This window comes from Thalassophryne amazonica, chromosome 14 (genome assembly GCF_902500255.1).
Source record: "Thalassophryne amazonica chromosome 14, fThaAma1.1, whole genome shotgun sequence".
Taxonomy (NCBI): Eukaryota; Metazoa; Chordata; class Actinopteri; order Batrachoidiformes; family Batrachoididae; genus Thalassophryne; species Thalassophryne amazonica.
This window is the reverse complement of record NC_047116.1, coordinates 26,548,757-26,568,430: the sequence shown is the minus strand read 5'-3', so window position 1 is coordinate 26,568,430 and position 19,674 is coordinate 26,548,757. Positions and strand designations below refer to the sequence as shown.

The 19,674-nt window shown below is 41.6% G+C and overlaps 1 protein-coding gene across 1 annotated transcript in view; it reads right to left on the bottom strand.

The window, feature by feature from the left end:
• The window catches only part of LOC117524367 (FERM, ARHGEF and pleckstrin domain-containing protein 1), a 142,820-nt gene extending 123,235 nt beyond the window's left edge, over positions 1-19,585 (bottom strand). Inside the window, exons 1-2 of the mRNA XM_034186127.1 lie at positions 19,347-19,585; positions 3,623-3,830 (exon numbers count right to left, since the gene is read on the bottom strand). Of these exons, the coding sequence (XP_034042018.1) occupies positions 3,623-3,802 (180 nt within the window). The 5' untranslated portion in view covers positions 3,803-3,830; positions 19,347-19,585. The remainder of the gene's footprint in view (positions 1-3,622; positions 3,831-19,346) is intronic.
• Between the last annotated feature and the right edge of the window lie 89 nt (positions 19,586-19,674).

The window sequence follows — 19,674 nt, the reverse complement described above, 5'->3', positions numbered from 1 at the left end:
ATACGCAGCATCCAGCGCAGAGCACGTGGCAGGCGGTGGAACAAAGCACGGTGTCCAGCTGGGAACACAGCGGGTGAGATTGTCATGACGACGTGTGTGCAAGTACATGCATCAAAGTCATGCAAGTGTCAATGCAGCTTTATACTATGGGCATGTACCAATTGTTTTACCACACATCACATGGTACAAGACCAGTGAGTTACATCATCAAACCACACAGTAGGTCACATTTATGGGCATGGCCGTAATCTCCACATGCCTGCTTGTTATGGTTATAGATTTGAGGTCTATGTATACATGGGCATTTAAGAGCCAAAGAGACCACAAAGTTTCATAATGTTTTTGTTTTGTTTTACAGATTATGTGCCCTTAGAGTGGCTGAACAGACCTCCTTCCCTCCTAGGTGATTTATAAAAGGTCACCATCAGCAAAGGGAATTGCCTAAACACTAACAAGCTGGCCTGCTGTCTTTTCCAGTGAACAGTAGGTAGTGATAATGTCTCACCTAACTCAGCAGATACAAAGTAGCTGTCAGGAATGTTAAATGTGGACTTGAAACTCCATCAATTAAATGAAATCTCTCAGTGGGAATCTAAAGGGAGCATTAGCAATTAAGAACAACAAACAATAACAATCAAAAACGTAGACACTATGCTACACCACCTGCCAAGATTACAAAACTTTTTTCTTGTTGCATTTACCGACAATTATGCAGTCACCAACTAAAACAGGGTGTGGGGAGAACATTTTTGAGAATTAGGCTGCAATGGTGCATTAGTTCTTCACCACAAACTAAGTAATGACAAAGTTTAATTTAAAACCTTCATTTAGTTTATTGATTAAGTTCTATCAGTGTCTACAAGCTGCAGCTGGAGTTCATTTTGCACACAAGAGGAAAAGGTTATATAAACAGTTTCATTACTTACTGAAAGTTTCACTTTCCAAACTGTGAAAATTATGTGTTTGTGTGATATCAGCAGACCTCTGATAGGATTAATGTTGGGTATTTTTCCATTACTTTTTTTTTATTTATTTTTTTATTAGTTACATGGGGTACCAATATTTAGGCCTGGGTTAGATTCCTAGACACACTGCTTGTCTGTGTCCTTGGACAAGACACTTCGATCTACTTTATCAAAGTCCACCCAGCTACAAAGGGGCACCAGCCTTGGTTGGCGAAATAAATCTGTGATGGACTGGCATCCCATCCTTCCATGAATGAATCTAGAGATAACCAATGGTACCAATGGGCCTCAGGGCCAGTGTAGGACTTACTTCTTCTTACTGTGTGCAGAATGTGTGCCATAAACATACCAACCTGAAGTTATCTGAGTACTGCACTATGTAAACAGCAGAAAAAAAAAAAACTCTTTCTCCTTCCACACTATAGCAAGGTGCACGGTGTCTAACCAAACCTTATTTTAAAACCAACAGACCCCATGTCAAATCTAGGAACATTTTTCGAGCTGTGCATTGCCACATGCAACACTTTATGGAACTGCCATGGGTCTGGGATAGGAACCAGCCAGGCAGACAACTGATCCATCCCCACCTCCCAACAGTAACCATGTGACACACCTTCAAAATGCAAATGATACACCACATCTGAATCTTCCTAAGTAACTGCTTATTTGACACAAAGTCATTCCAGTGGTACCCAAGGATACTCTGGAGAGACCTCACCCCAAAGACATCCAGGCATCACCATAGGTCACTGGTTAGCGTCAAGGTCTCACAACCATACAGTTAGACGGGAAGCACCAAAACACTAAAAACTTGGACCTTCATTCTCCTACAAAGATATCAGCATCACCAAACATCTCTGTGTAGAAACCTCTGTTCAGTGCACCATGAGCACAATTACAACTGGGGCTGATTATGTATTATCAATGACATGTGCCCGACACACTGCTTTGTGCCTGGTGGGGACCAAACATTTAACTTATTACTGTTTGCAGCAGATAAACAAAGAAGCAACAGATTTGGAGCAATTCAGAGCAACTGTGTAATTGGAGTGTCAAATGCGTACCAGTTAGTCAGTCTGAATTCAGGAGAATACCTCAGCTGAACTTCTCACCAGAGAACGTACAGGGGGGTTTTATTGGTGGCATCTACTGAGGCTTATTAACACACACACACAAAGGATTGCATGTCTATAACTGTGTCAACATCCCTCTATCAACACTTTCCTCTTTTCCATATCTGCTCCTGTTTACACAGGAAGGACTGTGGGTCAAAGAATATGGTTCATTCTTCTATTTTAGGACAAATAACAGCCTTTTCCCTTTCCCCACCCTGCGTTTGAACTACTAAATGAAGGTCAGAGGACACCTTATTAAAATGCCAGAAGATCAGAGGAATGTTGGAGAAAACTTAGTCAACACAGCTGCCAGTCATTTTTAAGTTTAAGGGTGTAACACACAATACCTTATTTTCTACAAATGTCTGTAAAATGTCTGCTTTACAACCATGCATTCAGTTTGTGCAAATCTTAAATATAATCTTTCTGCATTTAAATAATTACTCTCAAACAATCAAAACTCCCATCCCATTTTAATACTTTTCCAAACTGTCAAATGCTTCCGTTAAGAAATGTCCCTGTATATATACTGCAGATCTCTGCAGTATATATACTGCAGATCTCTGCTGAGCTGTGATAAGAAATTTAATCCTCTCGATCCAGAAATCGTGAATGGAATGTATAAAGCGGTGCTTCCAATTCAAAGACAAAAACACAAAAAGGCATTCTAGTCGCTCTTTAATCCCAAACTGTTTTCAACAGACTATGAGACACAGCACCACAACCGCACAGAATGGCATTGCTCAGACTGCCAGTAAAAATCTGATTTATGTGCATATCCGATTTGAATAGGATCCCACGTTGGAAGTCTGAACAGTCAAAAAACTCAAGAAAATTTTCCAAATCTGTTTCAACCCTCAATCATAGGTGGTTTGAAATCCAATTCAAATCACACTTTTGCAAATCCAGATCAGACTGCGGGTCTGTTTTGTTACTTCTTTTCTGCTCATTCGTCCTCCCCACTCTAGGCAACGTTTAGCCCGCTGCAATAAAATCGGTCACTGCTTACTCCAAAAAAGAAATCAAAATGTTCGACATGAGATGTCAGGGAGGTCCTCAGCCTTTCTTAGGTACAAGTGGGGCGAACACAAAGAAAAAAGGTTTGGAACCACTGCTATGTATAATGTGGACAGTCAATCAGTGAGATCAGAATTGAATCAGATATGCAATAAATCTAATCTGAACTGGTATTCTGAACAAAGATTATGATGGCATTGCAGTGTGAGAGGTTGTTGAGGTTTCAGAATGAAAGAAAAATGTTGTTTGAAAAGAAGATACAAAATAGGTAACTGAAGTATGACCTGTGCTTGCAGCTCCCGCATAAAATGAAGACAACTATGGTCTAGTTTCATTCATACACTGAACATCATCACATAATGCAGTTGCCATGCCAACCTGTTACCAAGTTAATATTGGTCTGCTGCTGCAGTGATGAAAATGGCAAATCGCCCCTGGCTAGCATGGAATAATAAAGAGTCTGTTTGTGACACTAGCATTCTCGACAACAACTAACACACAAGCTTGAAGGAATCAGCAACTCACTGAGATGTCAAAGAGCTCCTCTGTATCATCCAGCATATGGACCCTGATGGTGACATGCCGTCCTGGCGGCATAGCCGGGGGTCTGTGCCCAGGGTCCAGGGTACTGATGCCAAGAGTCTCTGGGGCTCCAAGACGCTGGCCTGCTACAGAAGATGTTGGCTCTGGGTCTGGCTCTGCCATGGTGCACTATACTGCTCACTGCCCTGCCTGCAGACAAACCAAAAAACTAAATCAGGCAAACAGACAAACATGCATTAATTCATGTGATACGGTGTGCACACAAACATGCAACATTGTAAGGAAAAAAAAAAAATTATCCTAGTATAAGAAACACCTCCTTGCTTTGGCATCAGTGATGCATTCGACAAAATAAGGAGAATAATGAAGGCCCAGAGGACAGGCGCCATAACCTTTGGTGTTACACTAAGAGTGTAATTGTAGATGCACTATATGCACTCTCAGCTAATGGGTGATAACTGTCGCCTGTGGGAGAACCAATTAGTCTGAAAATAAGATCTAAGCATGATCTTGATTTCAAGGAATGTATCAGACAGCCTGAATTAAGTTTTACAAAAGAATCACAGAGCTTTACTGCAAAATCAAAGAGTCAGTGCAATGACAGCTGATGGATGAGGTCATAAAAATCAAAGTGGGAGAGACTACAACAAGCATACATAAAATTACAAAGGTTTTAATTGCTCTCAAGGGGATTGATCACTTCCAATCTGTGCAAGGACAATAAAGGCTATGTGAACTGAATGTGCTTTGAATTTGCAAACTAAAGACAGCAATGTTGAAACATAACAGGTGAAAGAGGATCTGTTTCGGTCCAGTCACGCACATGAAACCTCAATTGCTTTGTGCACACAGCACAAGTTGTCATTTAGTTTTGTTTTCTAAACCTGTTTAAATTTCAACTGAAATCACCAAAATGGCCTTTTTTATTGTTAAAATCTTGCTAAGTATACAGCTTTCTTTTATATCCCGTTTATTGAAAATGTTACAGCTATCTTTGCAGCTACAGAAAGCAAGCTAATTAGCATACACTCAACACTTCTTCACATTTATTCATTGGCTGAGTTCAGCTGAACTCACCAAAATCACCTCCTTTTATTGTTAAAATCTTGCTAAATGTACAGCTTTCTTACATATAATTTTTTTATATCCTGTGTTTAATGAAAATGTTACAGCTATCATTGCAGCTACAGCAAGCAAGCTAATTAGCCTACACAACACTTCTTCACATTTATTCATTGGCTGAGTTCAACTGAACTCACCAAAATCACCTCCTTTTATTGTTAAAATATTGCGAAATGTACAGCTTTCTTACATATAATTTTTTTATATCCTGTGTTTAATGAAAATGTTACAGCTATCATTGCAGCTACAGCAAGCAAGCTAATTAGCCTACACTCAACACTTCTTCACATTTATTCATTGGCTGAGTTCAACTGAACTCACCAAAATCACCTCCTTTTATTGTTAAAATATTGCGGAATGTACAGCTTTCTTACATATAATTTTTTTATATCCTGTGTTTAATGAAAATGTTACAGCTATCATTGCAGCTACAGCAAGCAAGCTAAATAGCATACACTCAACACTTCTTCACATTTATTCGTTGGCTGAGTTCAACTGAACTCACCAAAATCACCTCCTTTTATTGTTAAAATATTGCGAAATGTACAGCTTTCTTACATATAATTTTGTTATGGGTTGGCACGGAAGCACGTCATTTCCGGCAAAGTGACGAATCTGAAGGTGAGACGTCGTACTTCCGCGACTGGCCGCTCGATGAAAACAAGCTCGGGCTGCATTGATTATCTATTGAAATCTGTTGGTTTTGTTTTGCCTCTAATAGCCAGCTGATAGCTATCATTGCATGGAACGATGAGATTTATACACCAAGCTGAGTTGAAATGAAACATTGTACATTAAATTGACTTTATTGACGAGTCCGACCCCTTTGAAAAGTGACCAAATTACATGTATTTGTATTGCTTCGGCCAAAAACGGCCACCAGAGGGCACTCGGTTAAAGTCCGCGGCAACCCATATCCTCCGTTTAACACAAATATTACAGCTAGCATTGCAGCGACAGGAGACAACCTAATTAGCATACACCACACTCAGATTTCTCCGCATTTTATTCCTCAGCTGAATTTTATGGTTAAAATCTTTCTCTTTCTTCTTTCTTTTTTACAAATCATAATTTTTATGCTCTCCGTTTAAGTAATGGCCCGGTCACACAGCATAGGACAATTGCTGAACAAAGGAAAAAAGTAAAAAAGTCACAAATCATTGTGAAAAAGTGGATGAATGAGTTTTTGACTTTTCCATCACCGAATAGCTTGTGAATCAAGAGCGCAAAAGGAATGAAAGAGGAACAAAATGAAACTGGAGTTAACGTTGATCTGGATGCTTTAAACGAAACGCACCTGGAGCCACCGCTGGAGCAGTGTGTGTCTGCATCCTGCGGTCGGCGACACCGGTAGAGCTGATTTCACTCCACAATAGAGTGTTTTTTAGTCTACTTAGACTGGGATCAAATGTTATCCCAGCAGAGTAAATTTTACTCAGCAAAATTTACAATGTAGATTTGATGTTTTGGTGAAAGAAAATCGCCCTCTATACCTTTTCATCATGAAGCTGTATAACCGGTAATATAAAATGCAAAATATGCACTATGCACAATTTCTCCAATCACAGCCACAGAAGCCTATACGAGGTCTGTTAGAAAAGTATCCGACCTTTTTATTTTTTTCAAAAACCTGATGGATTTGAATCATGTGTGCTTGCATGAGCCAACCTCAGACGGCTTTCGGTGACGATCCTATGGGCATCACACAGATTAAGGAGCGGTACAACCGGTTTAAAGATGTCCGCACAACGGTGGAGAGCGAGCCACGCTCCGGTTGGCCATCAACATGCCGAAATGACCAGATAATTTCCAAAGTGAACGTTGCGGTGATGCGAGACCATCGTGTGACTATCCCAGAAACTGCGGAAGAGGTGGACATCAGCACTTTTCGGCACATTCCACTGTGACACAAGATTTGGCCATGAAAAGCGTTGCAGTGAAATTCATGCCAATGGCTTCGGCACAAAGCTGCTAATGGAGCAAAAGCACCACCGTGTTGAATTCTCACAGGACATGCTGGACTCCGAAAAATGATGCCCACCTCTTCCACCATTCGGAAGATTCAGACGGCTTTCGGTGGCTTTTCAGTCGTGTGACTATCCGAGAAATTGTGGAAGAGGTGGGCATGTCACAGCTGTCCTGTGAGACTTCAACACGTTGGCACTTTTGCTCCGTCAGCAGCTTCGTGCCGAAGCCATCGGCATGAATTTCGCTGCAACTCTTTTCACGGCCAAATCTTCTGTCACAGTGGAATGTGCCGAAAAAGTGCCGATGTCCACCTCTTCCGCAATTTCTCGGATAGTCACATGACGGTCCCGCATCACCACAGCGTTCACTTTGGAATGATCTGGTCATTTCAGCATGTCGATGGCTGACCGGAACGCAGCTCGCTCTCCACCGTTGTGCGGACGTCTTTAAACCGGTTGTACCGCTCCTTAATCTGTGTGATGCCCATAGGATCGTCACCAAAAGCCGTCTGAATAATCCGAATGGTTTCCACCTGGCTGTCGCCCAGTTTCTGGCAAAATGTGATGCAGTCGCGCTGCTCCAGTTGTTCCGCCATTTTCCTTGCAAAGAAAATCCGACGAGAGACTCCACCCATCCTCACACAAAGGCTGCTTACAAGCAAATGACGCAATCGACAGGCGTGAAAAAATTCACGCATGCGCACGAAGGTTCAAGGTTGGCTCATGCAAGCACACGTGATTCAAATCCATCAGGTTTTTGAAAAAAATAAAAGGGTCGGATACTTTTCTAACAGACCTCGTAACTTCTTCTGGGTTGTCTGAGTGTCTTGGTGGCTTTCCTCACTGTTCTCCTTTTTGCACATTCACTCAGTTTTTATTTACCATACAGTGTCATACTATTTGTATTTATTCATAACTGATGTAAATAAAGTCCAAGACATATTCAGTGACTTGGAAATGTTCATGTATCCATCCCCTGACTTGTCTGAATAAAACTTGGAATAAAACTGATTATTTACAGGTATTATAACAAAGGGGCTGATTACTTATGCAACCCATCATCTTGGCTTTTCTATTTTTAATTAATGTATATCAAGTTGTAGAAATCTGCTGTGAGTTTGAGTTTAAGGAAGATTATTTTAGAAATTTTTATATTGAGAAGCCTAAATTACTTTTTGCATTTGAAATGGCATAAATAAATTATAATGTGTGAAATACAAATGGGCCAAATACTTTTGCAAGGCACTGTAAGTACCTGACTGTTGTACAAGTCCAGGTGGAGCCACAGCTAGCAAAATAATGCTAAAGTCACCAAAGGAAAAAAAAAAAGAAAAATCTGACTGTCACTAAAAGTCACGAGATTAAGTGATGGAGTGATCACATCTAATTTCCATATGGCGAGCAGTTCTGGGGATATATATATATATATATATATATATATATATATATATATATATATATATATATATATACACACACATATACATATGTACAGTGGTCCCTCGTTTATCGCTGGAGTTATGTTCTAAAAATAACCCGTGATAAGCGAAATCCGCAAAGTAGTCAGCGCAATTTTTTGCAATTATTATAGATGTTTTAAGGCTGTAAAACCCCTCACTACACACTTTATACACTTTTCTCAAACAGGCATTAACATTTTCTTGCTTTTCTCTCCTGTGTAAACACTCTCTTTTTTCTTCTGGGCAAGAAGATTATAAACAGACACACGCAGAACTCTCCCTTCGCTCACTGCCTCCGGAGGTATGGATGCGGGACCCGCAAAGAATCCATGTCCTCTCTCGGTGGCCATGGAGCTCTGCGGCTGCGGTCAACATCCGCATCAAAACAGCGAGTGTAGTCTCTGGACCTGTTGCCAGATTTGGCACAGCTCCGCACAGCAGACAGGAGGGCGATGTGAGTGGCCCGCTGCTGCATTTACTGAGCCCGCAGACTCAGTAAGTGCATCGGAGGCAGTGAGAGCAATCGTGGTGATGACGACCGGTGCCGCAACCGGCCCGCCTGATAAGGACGCAGAACACAATGCGCTGCTAAAAAAAAAGCATGCAAAATTGCACTAAATTATATATATACGAGGTCTGTTAGAAAAGTATCGGACCTTTTTATTTTTTTCAAAAACCATATGGACTTGAATCACGTGTGATTGCATCAGCCAAGCTTGAACCTTCGTGTGCATGCGTGAGTTTTTTCACGCCTGTCGGTTGCATCATTCGCCTGTGAGCAGGCTTTGTGTGAGCAGTGGTCCACCCTCTCGTCGTTTTGTTATTGCGAATAAATGTCTGAACGATTTGGAGCTTTGCTGCATCAATTTTTTTCCAGAAACTGTGAGAGACCTCCAGGTGGACACCGTTCGGAAAATTAATATGGCTTTCAGGGACGATTTTATGGGGATTACACAGATTACGGAGTGATCCAGACGGTTTAAGGACGGCCCACAACTCTCTCCCAGCGCCAATCGACATGCTCAGACCCTGCTGAAACAACCACATCATTTCCAATGTGAAGGCTTTGTTGATCCGGGACCTCGTCTGACTTTCACAAAAAGGCAGAAGTCGTGGACATCAGCACTTTTTCGGCACATTCCACTGTTACAGGAGTTTTTTTCATGGAAAGAAAAGCGGAGGGATGCGCCACGGAACCATTCATTACGCGGGACAAAACCACCTCGGTGTTGGTCTCACAGGATGGCTTAAAGGTGGATTTCAGACGTTTCGGTACGGTACAAGGCTGTTCACGGGTGAGTTCACGTTGCGTGTTTACATTCAGTCTTGTTAACTTGGCAACTTTCTGGCTAAATCTGGTGACTTTCCAAACCCTCTTGACAACTTATTTTCTCAAAAACGACTAGCGACAAATGTAGCTAATTTTCCTGGTGTTACCAGAGACTGTTCTAATGTTTGGTGACTGAAAGCGAAAGTCTCTGTTGTCACCAAGCGGCAGCGGGTCTCCCCCTCCTCCGCTGCCTGCAGCAGCCTGTAAAGCACTGAGCGGAGGGATATCTCTGCTCACAAACCTCACTTGAACTTGCTCAACCTACTGACCTCGTTTGCTGCGCTGTGGTTAAATAGTCCCCAGACTTTGAGAAGCCCTGGCTTTGAGAAGTTATTTTATTTTAATAAGTGATGGCCAATTTTAATGGCAAAATAAATAAACAAACCAAGAATCAAGTTTATTTGTGGTTCTAAATATTGTTAAGGTGGTTTTACTCACTTTTGCCTCTCCCACAATGTTTTTGTTTTCAAAACTTTATTTAAAAAGATACATTAACAAACCTTAAACAAACAGTTAAGGCCACATTCACAGTATTATTATAAATAGAAGGAGATAGAAAACAAAATAAATTATACAAAAGTAAAAAAGATTCTTTAACATTAATTCTATTTAAAAATTCCTTATAGAGTGTGAGTTTTGGACACGTTAATTTTTTCTGGCAAAAATATGAAGGTTAAAATTGAACAGAGCTTGATGCTGGAACCATTGTGCTGCCCTTTACTTGTGGAAAGGTTTTGTTAAAAGCTGTTTACTACAAATTTAGTTTTTATAATATTTCATGCATTTGTTGTTTATTTGAGAACATTTTATTTAACTTATTACCAGGCAGCACTTTGTAATTATTTTATTTTCCTGTTTGTATAATGTTACAATAAAGTGTTGGTTTAAACAACAAGCAAATTTTGGTTGTGCATTTTGTTCCCATACTGTACCGAAAATGAACCGAACTGTGCCTTTCAAACGGTGTAACCGTCACTACCCACATGCTGTATTTTCTGCAGAACAAGTTGCTGTATTTTTATACAAGTTTAGGAGGTCCTGCGACTTATACTCCAGTGCGATTTAGTATATACTCGAAAAATCACATTTATTACCTCCGCCAAGGAGGTTAGGTTTTCGGTCGCGTCCATTTGTTGGTTGGTTGGTTTGTTAGCAGGATTACTCAAAAATCCTAAACGGATTTCAATGAAATTTTTACCAGGGGTGTATCTTGGCCTAACTTAAAAGTCAATAAATTTTGGTAATGATCTGGAACACGATCCGGATCCAGTAATTTTTTAAGGATTCTTTATCATTGCAGGATATGGCCAATTTCAACATTTTTGCATCTAACTTCAAGAAGACGGTCACAAAGGCTGAACAAAAATTAAGTTACGACACAACAATAATTTAGCATTTGTTTTTCCTCATTGAATAAACTTGTTATTAGAAAAAAAAAAACTTGTGTAGTTCATGCAGTTTCTCTTTATAAATACTTTTGCTGAAGATCTAAGGGTTTAACCCTCTGGGGCCGACGCTGTCGTATAAGACAGCTGAGACCAAGCTTTACTAAAATATAAATAACTTTTTAATGATATGAGACAGAAACTTACTTTTTTTTGCTGAAAAGCTAACTCCGTGGACTTTCGAGCCACCGTCCACCATCTTTGTACTCCTCATAGACGCTGTGTGATGACATGAGCAATGTGATGACATGAGCAATGTGAGTGTCCAATCGGAATTGGTTCACCATCACATGGTTTTCCAAAATCCAATCATAGGGCAGATTCACCTCACGTGACACACCAAAGATTGTTTTTAGGAGTGATGTGTTACTAGTTGGCCTGTTTGAATAGCCCCCTGGCTGCTCCAATGCGCCCTGCGTCATTACACACAGCGAAAGTGAAAGTGAGCAGACGGAGAGCCTCTCATACAATCTCACGTGCTTAAGCAGTGTGTGAGTATCAGGATTGCTCGACTAGTTTTCCTGTGAATGTTACTGGATAAGCCTGTGGCAAGCTCTCTCACTCCAGCGTAAAGCACTGTTTACCATATCAATGGAGCGACGGGGGAGAGGCCGCTCCTCAAACTGAATGAGCCTCGAAGTGTGAATGTTGCTTTCAGAGCAGGAGAGAACCAACACACAGTCAACTTCATAATAGAAGTTTGTTGATGTGACCTTTGTGTAATAGCAGACAGAAATTGCTTTGAGATGAAGACAAACACAACGCATAAACCATTTTGTATATATTGTTCAAAATGTGCATTTCTGTTTATTGTTTGAACCTTTTTGTTGTACAGTCTTTCACACAAGAGCCCAAATTACCTTTATAAAGTGTCAAAACAGTTGTTTATTATAGTTTGCTGTGTGTTTTGTGTGGAAAATTACTTTCCGCTTTACTTTTTCCTTTCTTATTTCTGATTGTAAACCTGTATTACACTTATAAAACACAACTATAGCATATATATTTTGAAAAAAGAGACATAAAACTTGATTGTGGGATCCAGGGAGAGCTGTTAACAGCAATAATAAAACATTTATGCCAGGTAAGTGAAGTGTCCAAAAAATAGCCTCGGACTCCAGAGGATTAACCACTGAATCTGAAACATGATGGTAGATGCGTAAAATGACATGGAATAAGTCTCTTTGCCAAAGGGTATTCCATGTGACGTCAGTGACCCTATGGCCTTAGCGGAGGTTTGTGCTCTTCGAGTGCTTCTAGTTAACAATAAAATAATTATCATGACTATATAGAATTTTCCCAGGAATCAAAGCACTAAGTAAAATAATCTTTAATAATAAAAGAATAAATGCCATTAATAAAAAGTACACTACAACAATGCATGAAAATCACAAATTAAATAGCTGATAATACCGAAAAAACCTCAACTTATACTCTGATGCTACTTATGCTCCAGAAAATACAGTAATTCCATAAGTTCTTTACATTGATATGGACATTAAGAAACATATCAATTAGAGGGCAATGGAGACCATTTTGAAATTTACTGACAACATCAAACATGGCAACAGTTGAAGAAGTTGTAATAATGTTTCTACCACAAAAGAAACAAAAGTGTGGGCGGCAGTGGAGACAGGCGTGGTCTGGGCGGCCATTAAATACTCCACTACAAGATTATGTTCGTAAAACTCTTGTCAAAAATATTCTTGTATTGTTTAACAGACTTCATTGTGTCTTTTTGATTTTGGGGGCCATGTTTTGCTTGAACTCTGTCTACATTGCCCCCCACAGTTACCAGAGGTATTGCTGAAAGCTTTCAGAAAATGGAAACAAATATGTATGACAGATCGCTGCCAGATGGTTCTGACCGTATCTGTATTTAACATTAAGCATATAAAGAGAAAGGACGGGGGGCTGAGTAGGGAGGAAGTCCTCGACAAGGTTGATAAGAAACATCAACCCCATACTGTGAAGATGTGGTTTAAAATGAGGAGGCAGAAGAAGAAATCACAACTCATCACCGCTACGGAGGGTTCCAAATAAAAGATATGTGAAATAATACACCAGGTCAATCAGCGGCTGTCCAGTGTGGGGGGTGGGGTTGTGTTTGGATTAGCAGCCATTCCCACTAGGTTGACACACCAAACCATGAATGCCCCCCTCCCCCCCCGCGCCTACACAGATAGACCCCTCAAGGCCTTAATGTCCCGTTTATTTCCCTCTTTACTGCACATTCCAGCCAGCTGAAGTCATCACAAGTCCTCACCGACTGGCTCATCAGCGCGCTGAGACCAGTGGGCAGTTGTTCAGACACCGCGAGGTGAGCATCTGCTGCCAAGTTTAAGCTGAATGCTGAATAAGGCATTTCAAAAAGAGTGGATAATGTAATAGAGTGTATTAGAAACCGGTTCAAGGAGAGGGGACACTCTAGAGACTGAGTAGCAGTTTCAATGACAATCTGTCTGATGCTTTGGAAGGACACAAACACTTCCCCTTTCAGTGTGCGAATAAGTAAAGTGGATTTTTATGAATAAAATAAGATACCACAAGCCTGACTAGAGCTGCAGTTTGACTTCCCATTTTAGAATGACTTCTGTTAAGGATCATACTGGCCGTTTTTTCAGTAGTAAGTTCCATACAGGTCCAAAGATCCATCGGGCCGGTGCCTACCCCTGGGAACCCTAGCGTGAAGAGAATGGGAACTTCTTACCTTTGAATACATATTTTCTAAAAGTCTAGTTACCTTCTTTAGGTTTTTACAATGGTGCTGTTGCACACTGGCACCTCCTCTGCAAGGCTTTTGGTCACCACTGGGGGCAGCAACACATACAGGAGCAGAAAGCACAGCTTACAGTAGAAGAAGACAGCTGTTGTTAGCATAGCATAAATAGCATAGCATTCTGAACTGGTATGACAGTATTAACAAATTTTAAAGTTCAAACAGGTACATTTACATGGTATACTGCCTGACACTGTCGGACATGTTAATTAACGTTCTTGTTACCAGTCTCAGATGAGCCTCACACTTAGGGAATAATCCCTCTTGTGTCTGATGGTTTGTGGACGTTCACATTGTTATACTATCGCAAATAGAGCTTTATCGGAGATGTGTTAGCGGAGCTGTAAAATGGCTATTTGCGACTGTATAACAGCATGAATGTCCACAAATCATCAGAGACAGGGGGGTTATTCCCATTCTAATTCAATTCCATCGTTTGCAAGGTTTATTTTTCTGTAGGTAATTCGATCAGCGAGGCTTACCGTGAGGCAGCGTCTCTCCAGTTAGGGCGGGGAGTAATCCATCAAATGTGAAAATCCATCAAATGTGAAACTGTATCAAAATCCACATCAATACTTTTGTGCAGTAGCTTAAATTCACCCATATAGGCGTCGGCACGCGACTTTCTCTTGCTCTCAGCTAACAGCGCTAACAGCTAGCGGCGCACGCAGCCGGTGTTCTGTTGAATTGTGCGTCTTGTCGCATAAATCAACACTTCCGCATCCCGACAATCAGAATCCACATCAATACTTTTGTATGGTTTCTTAAATTCACCCATTTAGGCGTCGGTAAGCAACTTTCTCTCACTCTGAGCTAACAGCGCTAACAGCTAGCAGCGCGCAATGCCGGTGTTCTGTCGAATTGGGCATCTCATCGCATACATTGACACTTCCGCGTCCCAACAATATTGCGCATGAGCAGTTGCGCAGAGGACAGGAATGACATCTCGTCAGAACACCAGGGGTCAGGGCGCAGATAATCCAAATGTGAAACGGTCAAACATTTTGCCACCGTTACCCCAATATTATACAGTCTGACATCTCACAGGCTTAACCAATCAGATTCACGGAATGTAAATGGATTAGAATGACATTTGAACTTTTATGAGCATTCGAAGGTGGGAAAGTAGCAGTGAAACAAGATGAACTCAACTAGTTTATAATATTAAAATCAAGCCATCAACCACTTTATAGTACAACCCCAATTCCAGTGAAGTTGGGATGTTGTGTAAAATGTAAATAAAAACAGAATACAGGTCTGGACTGCAGTCAGGCCAGACTAGTACCTGCACTCTTTTACTACGAAGCCACACTGTTGTAACATGTGCAGAATGTAGCTTGGCATTGTCTTGCTGAAATAAGCAGGGACGTCCCTGCAAAAGACGTTGCTTGGATGGCAGCATGTGTTGCTCCAAAACCTGGATGTACCTTTCAGCATTGATGGTGCCATCACAGATGTGTAAGCTGCCCATGACATGGGCACTAACACACCCCCATACCATCACAGATGCTGGCTTTTGAACTTTGCACTGGTAACAATCTGGATGGTGTTTTTCCTCTTTTGTCCAGAGGACATGATGTCCATGATTTCTAAAAACAATTTGAAATGTGGACTCATCAGACCACAGCACACTTTTCCACTTTGCATCTGTCCATTTCAAATGAGCTCGGGTCCAGAGAAGGTGACAGTGTTTCTGGATGTTGTTGATGTATGGCTTTCACTTTGCATGGTCGAGTTTTAACTTGCACTTGTAGATGTAGCGACAAACTGTGTTAACTGACAATGGTTTTCTAAAGTGTTCCTGAGCCCATGCGGTAAGAACCTTTACACAATGATGTTGGTTTTTAATGCAGTGTCACCTGAGGGATCGAAGGTCACGGGCATTCAATGTTGGTTTTCGGCCTTGCCGCTTCGGTGTAGAAAGTTCTCTAGATTCTCTGAATCTTCTGATTATATTATGGACTGTAGATGATGGAATCCCTAAATTCCTTGCAATTGAATGTTGAGAAACATTGTTCTTAATCTGTTGGGCTATTTTTTCACACAGTTGTTCACAAAGTGGTGATCCTCGCCCCATCTTTGCTTGTGAATGGCTGAGCCTTTTGGGGATGCTCCTTTTATACCCAATCATGACACTCACAATTAGTGTCCTCAGTTCCCAAATGCTTATTGAGTGTTGTTAGAAGGAAAGGTGATGTAACACAGTGGTAAACATACCACTGTCCCAGCTTTTTTGAAACGTGTTGCAGGCATCCATTTCAAAATGAGCAAATATTTGCACAAAACAATGATGTTTATCAGTGTGAACATTAAATATCTTGACTTTGTGGTGTAATCAACTGAATATAGGTTGAAGAGGATTTGCAAATGATTGTATTCTGTTTTTATTTACATTTCACACAACATTCCAACTTTACTGGAATTGGGGTTGTACCTTTACTTTGATTTAGGGGTATAAATAAACATTGGACATTCATACTATGAGTCTTAAATTTTGTATGCATTTTCCTTGTTATTATCCATCAGAAATGTACAAAAAAAGACACTTTGCAGATGCAAATTCATAGCGTGGGTTGTAAATATTCAGAAGCCAATAACTAGACTCCAGTGCTTCCATATGAAATGATTCAGTTCTTCAATTACAATTAAAAGTAAATTGAATGTTTTAGATGCAATAATCAAATTAAAATGCCATGAATTCCCATCATTTGCACCTGTTTGTGGTTTGTTGTAGGGAGGGGAATAACGCTGTCGGACAATTCCAGACCATCATTCTGAGTACTAACTACCGTACTCTCCCTTGGGATGATGTTAACCAGAACTAATGGTGTCTCTGGAGGCGCCAGTGGAAAGAGACATATCAATTAAATTCCAGTTATTTATGACATTTAAACCCGTCATTATAAGCCCTCGTCTCAATTATTGCCAAATGTTGCATGTCAAGTCTTTAAATTTATGGCTTATGACCCACACTTGAAAGCTGTAACCCAACACTCTTCAAACACCAGTAAAACACAGGTCAATGAAAAAGCAGACAGTGATTACTTCAGCCGACACTTACCCAACCTTGTGTCACGGGGATTAAAAGTCTCCAGGACAGTAAGAAATTCATGCTCCAAACACAGAAAAGTGTCACCAGTTGTAATTAATAACCTCACAGCCCAGACATACAGAGATACTCATATCCACTTGGACCAGAGCTCGAGCCAAAACGGGAACACCATGTGGCATTTTTCACCCCAAAATCGTGCCATCATGCAGCTTTACAAATGGTGCCATCACAGAAAGGGACTTGCAAAAGCAGAAATTGCTCCTAGCATGGTTATCTTTAAAAGCATCAATGTTTGCTGAAGTTCAACAAACAAAGAATGTAAAACTGAGCAAAACCAAGCAGTAACCTGTTGAATGTGCCAATGTGGACATGCAGACTAACACAGCATGAAAAAAACATTAAGTACTGTGGCCAAAAAAGGAACTAATAATAATAATAATAATAATAATAATAATATTAGACACTGACGTGGAAGCAGCCTAAAAAAAATTCAGGACTCTGACAAACATCCATTTGTGGGAGGTGATGGTCTAGTGGTTAAGCGTTGGGCTTGAGACCAGAGGATCCTCAGTTCCCAGCCTGACCAGAAAATCACTAAAGGCCCTTGGGCAAGGTCCTTAATCTCTTAGTTGCTCCCGGTGTGTAGTGGGCACCTTGTATGGCAGCACCCTGGCATCGGGGTGAATGTGAGGCATTATTGTAAAGCGCTTTGAGTGACTGATGCAGATGGAAAGCTGCTATAAAAATGCAGTCCATTTACTATTTTGTCTGTTTCTTTAAATAGAAAGGAGCTGCTACTCACCACAGCCCCCTTCTGCAAAGGGAGGAGGAGCCAGAACAGTGTACAACAGTGGCTGTGTTACAATTCAGGGGTTGCATCCTTCTAAGGCTGTGTCCTATGAAGATCTGGCCTTCTGAGGCTGAACCACCCCCTCGAAACAGACACGATCTATCCAATGGAGTATTTGGGGGTTTTGACATTAGCGTTTCAGAATCAGAATCAGATCAGAATCAGATTCTGATTCTGTTTTGACATTAGCGTTTCCTGCCCATACCCACTGTCCCCTGGCAACCTTGACAGCTGCAGGTGACAAAATAGCTTTGTGGGCATAACCTGTAGTTTGGGAATCATTTCTCCATACTTATTTACACTTTACATATAAACATTACACACACATTCATCTTCAACCGCTTAGTCCAATCAAGGGTCGTGGGGGGCTGGAGCCTATCCCAGCAGTCACAGAGCATGAGGTGGGGTACACCCAGGACAGGATGCCAGTCTGTCACAGATATAAACATTACTTATTTACAATTCAGAGACTGATATTGTCTTTAAAAAAAATACCATTTTGTCTCATGGGATTGTTTGAGCCGTGAAAGACACACCTGTTGCATCCTTCATTTTCAGGGGAAAGAAGGCAGCATTTGTGGGCCGCATTCCAAGAAGCCCTCGAAACGGGACGATCTGGTCGCATGTATGATGACGTATGCGACTGACAAACGTAGCCTTAGAAGGATGCGGCCCCTAAATTGAAACACAGCCACTCTGCCTGTTGCATAGGTTGTGGGCGTGTCCCTCCGAGTGTAGACTGGCTCAGTGGGCGTGTCTCACAGATCAAGCAGACTCCAGATGTGGATTTCTGTGACATAGATCATAGTATGCAAAGTCTATAGTCATCATAATCATGTGGTTGGTCTAACTTCCAGTCTAGTAGAAATCAGACCAGCCAACAAGGGTCAACTTGACCTCTGGCTGGGCATCAGTTCAGACCTCACACTGGTGGCTTCTCAGCATAATTCCCCCTGCCTTTGAACTTGTTTGCTTGAAATTCCCCACAGAAGTAAGACTGTTGGCCCACAGAGCCTGTGGGTGTAACAGTGGTTTCCCCATGTGCGGGGCCACACTCAGGGACCCTGTGTGGCCCCTGCACACAGCTGGATTCCTTTAGTGACAGCTGCATGTCCAGAGGCTGGCCTGATCAAACCAGCTGTCTACCTGAAAACAAAAAGAGCTCAGTTTCTCCTCCGTGTGGACCTGCAGGCACTGATACTTGGGTGTGGCTGCCAAATGCATGGGCAACTACAAGTTGCCAATAAATGAATGGCAACACGATGTGATCAGGTGTGCAAAAATGAGCAGGCTGGTCACTTCAAAGGAGCCTAGATGGTCGTAAATCCAGCAGATTGTGCAGAAAACACTTAGATCACACGATGTGAACATCATGCAATGTAGGTTAACAGAGCAGGTTGCTGGTAATCCTCAGGTCATTACCAGGTAGGACATGTGACACCAATGCACCGCCTGGACTCACCTGGCAACTTAGTGGCAGATATAAAATCTATCATGTAAATGTCAGGCTGATCTGCACGCATGCACACACGCACGCAGCTGATCGAAGGCGCACCGCAGGACGGTTACTGATTTCTCGTCAATAAATCCACAGGATCACCACGATACTCCCACGACTTAATCCTAATCCCCTCAAACAAGTTGAATCACTTCCCTAAAAAGCACAAACACACACATACAGGATCCGAGCAGCACCATTTCTTACCCTTTTCTCTCGAAATCCGCACGGATGTATTAACCCCCGGATGAAAAAGGAGCGCTTACATCCACGTCCAGCCGCACTTTGAACAAAAAAAAGAGACTTTAAACGCTGGTCGTAGCGGCCCGGAGGCTTTTCGCGGTCGCCATGACGGACAGCTGAGTGAGTAAAACCCGAGAGCGACGGGATTACACTGAACCGAGCGGTGGATCCACTGCCGGAGCCTTTAAGGCAGACAAACGGAGGAGGTGCAGCACCTCCACCTTCAGGAGCAACGGCCAACACGGCGGAGCAACAGCACCATCTGCAGGACGCAGCTGGAAGATCCCCGAC